Source organism: Apis dorsata, unplaced genomic scaffold, assembly GCF_000469605.1.
Source record: "Apis dorsata unplaced genomic scaffold, Apis dorsata 1.3 scaffold_490, whole genome shotgun sequence".
Lineage (NCBI taxonomy): Eukaryota > Metazoa > Arthropoda > Insecta > Hymenoptera > Apidae > Apis > Apis dorsata.
The window spans coordinates 70,221-76,068 of NW_006263724.1; the positions used below are offsets into that span (position 1 = coordinate 70,221).

Here is a 5,848-nt window from a genome sequence, read left to right on the forward strand (position 1 = left end):
AAATATATAAATATAAATCATCAAAGAGAATATAATTATAAAAAATATTATTTATTATATTGTTAAATAAAATAAAACATTAGAAAATAAGGTACTATATATATATATATATATATATGTATATTATATATGAATATAAGATTATATGTTTTTATATTTTATTAATTCGAAAACTTCTTTCATACATTTTAATATGCATTTTACTAATTACTATTACTTCTTTAAATAAAATGTCAATTATAATGCAAAATTAATTAAGATTGTATAGTGTTTTTATTAAATTTTTTATAATAGAATTATGTAAATTAAATTTTAATTTAAAAAATTCTTTATAATCTTTTGATTATTAACTCTCGAAATTCTTCCAAGTCATAATTTAAAAAACACTATGATATGATATGATATATATTTTAATAACGTACAAACGAAATGTATATACAAACAAATAACTCATTACTTTTTATTTATCTTTTTACTTATTTATTGATTATCTTTTAAAAAAAAATTAAAAATGAAAAAGATATAGAAAATTAGATATAGAAAAAATCAAATAATATTATAATAAAAAAAATGAAAATTTCTTTCTTATTTAAAAAAAATGACATAGATCTTGTAAGAAATATACAAATTTTCGAATAAAAAATAAAAGCTTATACAAAAGATAAAAATTAAGAATACATACCATAAAGTAGATCGAAGAAATAATATGTAAGAATAAATTGATAGAAAAAGAAGACACAAAATATCACAATAAATCGTTGCTTGGCACTAGTAAACAAATAATCACGATAATTTACATTAAATAAATATATTCTTTATGACGGAATAAAACTATCAATACTAGTGGTTCTCACATACACTGCCGGTCTAGTAAGATAAAATGGTAGAATATCAGAATACGCCATCTTTAATAGATTATACGCAAGCGCTGTTTGTATCACTACTATCCTGTAATCATAATCTACTTTAGATACAAATCATATTGAAAATAAAATAGATAATAATTAGCACTACTAGAAAAATTTCCTATTTTAGATGACATTACATTAAGCTATATCAATGTGATTTAATAATATTATACAGCTATGTAAAAATTAGTGTTCGAATATTTTTATAATCAACATATATTTATAAATTATAATATATATATTTATATTATTATTATGTTATCACATTTCCTATATAATCGTATTTTCCCTTATCTGTTTACATGTTTTTTTTTATAGCAACTTTAATTCTTAGCTATATGTATAATAATCAAATAAGTTACTATATATCATTAGTTTGATTTCTGTGGTTTTTTCACAATTTTATGAAATATTATTTATATATTTATAAATTATATTATATTTATTGACATTACCACTAATCACAACTGAAAATGAAAAAAAATTTAGAAAATAATATTTATTTTTATTACTTCGCAATATTTGTTTTCATAAAAAAATAATATAAACAAGAATAAAATAATTACAATTTATGCAATAAATAAGTAATATATAACAGCAAGAAATAATTTATAGCTTAAAATGTTAAATCTTCATCATTGTTGGGAATCCTTAATACATGGCAAAATTCAATGGACAAGTAATATGATATTGAATATTGATAATATAATATCGATATTAATTAATAATAAGTATTAACAATAAAACTTTAAAACTTTTTTGCTAATGAAATTTTAATACTTATCAAATTTATGTCAGGTTATATTAAAATAAGATAATATAATTTAGATTATATTAACTTATTTAACAAATGAAAAAAAATATTACTATTACTTATTGCAGGAATCTTAATATAACAGATTTAAAAATATTTATCATATTTCATTTTTAATTATAATTATATATTTAAGAAATTTTTTAACATATATTTTATTATGTTATATTTATTTCTATTATTATAAATAAAAAATTATAATTACTATATATTGAAAAAAATAATTATTTTTATATTATAAATTAAATTTTTTTAAATGCATTAAAATTATTATAATAAGAGTTAATAAATTTTAATAATAATAATCAAAATGATTTTTTTATTTTATATCCAGTGTACAATATGATAAGTTTTTTTTCCAACTCTAAGTAATGATATATTATTATTTAATATGTGTATTCCAGGTACAACAACTTCTTCCATATTTGTAATTTTTTGATAATTAATGTAAAATCCACCAGCTTTAATAATTCTTCTTGCATCATAATCTGATTTAAAACAGTTTGCTTTCATAGCTAATTCATAAACATTAATACCTGGTTCAGAAAGAAGTTCTATTAAATTAGCACCTTCTAATATTTGTACCAATTCATTTGCATTCATTTTTGCTAAAGAATCAATTGATTTATCATAAAGAATAGCAGATGCTCTTTTTGCTGCAATTAATCCTTCTTCTATAATAAAAAAAAAATATTGCATAAAAATATTGCATCTTAATAATTAACATAAAAATAAAAATAGTTTTATCATTATATTTCTAATATATTCATTATATTTATAATATTATTTAAACTTAATAAATAATAGAAAAATTAATAATCTTTTATTATTCTAATTGAAATCTATAATTAAACATAAATGAAAATTTGTTCTGTTCTCTTACCTCCATGAACTAATATTGTAACTTTCTCAGCTAGATTTCTCTGTGCTATTCTTAGTTCTGGTTTTTTAAAATGCTCTTCTACAATTTTTTTAATTTTATGTAAAGGTAAAAATGTAAAGAAATGAAGAAATTTTTCTACATCGGCATCTTCTACTCTCATAAAATATTGATATAATTGAAAACTAGAAGACTTTGCAGGGGATAGCCAAACTGCATTGCCTATAGATTTTCCAAATTTTTTTCCACCTTCAGCTGTGATTAGTGGTAATGTCAATCCATAAACTTGATTTTTAGTATATTTAGTAACTAAATCATAACCAGATATTATATTTCCCATTTGATCTTGGCCTCCAACTTGAAAATTGCAGTTATATGTACGTTGTAAATGAAGCCAATCATATCCTTGGAAAACTGGATAAGTAAATTCTGTAAAACTCATTCCGTTATCAGATTCTAATCTTGCTCGTACAGATGTACGACCAAGCATTGTACCCATTCTAAAATACTTTCCTACATCCTTGATAAATGATAATAGATTCATATCTTTATACCATTGTAAGTTGTCCAATATTTTTATAGGAATTAAATAATTATGATTTTTACAAAAATATTGTGTATGATTTCTAATAATAGTTTTAATATCATTTCTTATACATTCTAAATTTTCTTTAAGTATAATTTGATCTATTTCAACTCGCTCTTTTTTCCTATAACTTGGATCACCAATTAAACCTGTTGCACCTCCTAATAGAATAATTACTTCATGACCACAACGTTGCCAATGTAAAAGGTTAATAAGAATTAACAAATTTCCGATATGCAAACTTTCTGCAGTCGGATCAAATCCAGCATATATACATTGTGGTGGGCTTTTCCATAATTTTTTTATATCATTCCTAAAATTTTATTTTGTTTTAAAATTTTTTTTTTATCATTGAGATAATTATATCAATCAAGGAGAATAATTCTAAAATATAATATATATGCATTAAACTCGAGACACATTTTTTAGAATTAGAAAATTTCAATATATTATTTAATTCTTTGAAAAGACAAATTAATAAAAGATACGAATAAAATGAAAATAATTCAAAAAATATAAATATATTAAAAAATAAAACTAAAGCAAAAAAAACTTTAAAACTAGAATAAAATAAGGATATATAAATATTATAATTTTAAAAACATTATATAAAAATATATTATAATGTAACATAGTACATAATTTACGCATCATGTGCAATTTTTTTTTTATGATAATAAATTTCAATAAATTAATAATACTTACATGCAAATATCAGGAAAGACATCCTCATACAATTGTCTGTTCTCGGCATCTAAAATATATTTTGCAGAATGTAATCTTCGATTATTTAAACACTTTGCAAATGGACGTAACCTCATTATGTTATTCATTTTTAATTGTTCGTATTTAAAAAAAATACAAAAATTGATCTTAATATTAATTGTTTATTTAAGCATTCAGTTTAAAAAATGTTTAATTATGAAATTTAATTGATATATATTTAAAAATATAACCATAAAACTAATTCTTTGTTTAATTTAATAGATAATGATATAATTGTAATGTAAGGTATAAATAAAATAGAAATCCATAATAAATTTATTAATACATTAATTTACAAAATTATTTATTATTATATACTTTCAATAATTCTAAATATTATTTTAGTACTAATGAAACAAGTAATAACACATTGATGCGTTCAATTTTCTTTTTTGATAAAAAAAATAAATTTTTCAATAACAACTCATAAATAAAAATAAAAAATAAAAATTGTTCACGAAAAAAGATTAATAATAAAAAAAATAATAATAAATAAATTTGATTATGATAAAATAAATTTTCTTTTTCATTAATTTACTCCTATGTATATATATACAATAGAATAAATGTAAATATTTATATAAAATATAGTACTATATTTTGCAAAAGAAAATTAATAGATTTAATTGTAATTAATTTTAACAGATTTAATACAATCATATTATTATTTAAATATATTGATATACATATGTGTGATAACATATATATATATCATTATTTAAACATTATAAGAACTATAAGAACAATTATAAGAATTTTGGATGCTCTTCATTAAATATAAATTGAATTTTTTATAATAATAATTTTACTTGTTTCAATGAAAACTCATCGTGTCATAAAAACTTGAATGAAACTACTTCTTCAAAACGAAATTTCTTTTCAAACTATTCTATTATTGGTTATTTTATATGTAAAAAATATCTTTCGTATTACAAAAAATCGCTTTAGAAATAATCATATTATCAACTTGTGATAGATTTCTATATAACAGTTACTATATTAATTTACTTTATAGTATATTTGGAAGCGAAACGCTAAAAAGGAACAAAATATTATTATGGCGGTAAACTATTGGGCGTTGTTCTTAACACCTGTTGCTTTTTCTTGGATTCATGATTTGAATCAATTTTTGATTTAAAGTTTAAATAAGATTTAAATTATTTTTATTTAAATCATGATAGAGCGAGGTAAGTTTCAAATCATACTTTTTTATTTCTATTACTTACTAAAAGAAATTTGTATTTTTATATTCATTTAAAATAAAAAATGAAAATAGTAGATTAATAAAAAAATGATTAATTTTTTCTTATTTTATTTTTTAAATATGTAAATAAAATAAACACGCCATTTTGAAATTCAGATTTATTTGACAGTTCTCTTTATTTTTTTCTGTTGTGCTATTATTTTTTTTCTTTCTTTTTTTATTAGTAATTATAAAAAAGGTTATGTATTTTTACATAAAATAATTTTCAAAAATTTATCATGTTTTAAATATAAAAATAATTTTGAAATATAAGTTTTTAGGTTATACATATTTATATTTTACATTTTCTTAGGTTTAATATTAAAAAATTTTATGTAAGTTTTAAAATAATATTTCAAATTTATAATTTTTATTAAGTAATTATTTTTCTATAAAAAATGTTTTATTATATATTTTATTTTTGTACTTAGAAATTAGCAATGGGTAAAAGTGAAGAAAAAAACGGGAACACGATACAAGTAGGAGAATCTACCTTTCTTACAAAAACATCAAGCGAAGCTAGTAAGATGTTAGAAGCTGCTTTATTACAAATGGATGACATTATTTCTGGTAAATTATATATAATATTATTTTGAATTAACTTAATATATCAAATATATAATCAATGTATATATAATAATAAAATATATAA

The 5,848-nt window shown here is 19.0% G+C and overlaps 2 protein-coding genes across 3 annotated transcripts in view; both read right to left on the bottom strand.

Annotated features, from left to right (window-relative positions):
• The window catches only part of LOC102671038 (NACHT domain- and WD repeat-containing protein 1), a 16,667-nt gene extending 15,659 nt beyond the window's left edge, over positions 1 to 1,008 (bottom strand). The window contains exon 1 of one of the 2 annotated variants that reach the window (XM_031512665.1): positions 683 to 1,008. The gene's annotated coding sequence lies outside the window, so the exon portion shown is untranslated. The remainder of the gene's footprint in view (positions 1 to 682) is intronic. The other variant, XM_006620235.2, reaches the window with a different exon arrangement.
• Positions 1,009 to 2,018: 1,010 nt separating this feature from the next.
• LOC102671328 (tyrosine--tRNA ligase, mitochondrial) lies at positions 2,019 to 4,208 on the bottom strand. Its single transcript, XM_006620237.1, has 3 exons — positions 3,894 to 4,208; positions 2,606 to 3,501; positions 2,019 to 2,396 (listed from the first exon to the last, which is right to left on the bottom strand). The coding sequence occupies exons 1-3, from the start codon at positions 4,019 to 4,021 to the stop codon at positions 2,047 to 2,049; spliced, it is 1,374 nt and encodes a 457-aa protein (XP_006620300.1). The 5' UTR covers positions 4,022 to 4,208; the 3' UTR covers positions 2,019 to 2,046.
• Positions 4,209 to 5,848: the final 1,640 nt, after the last annotated feature.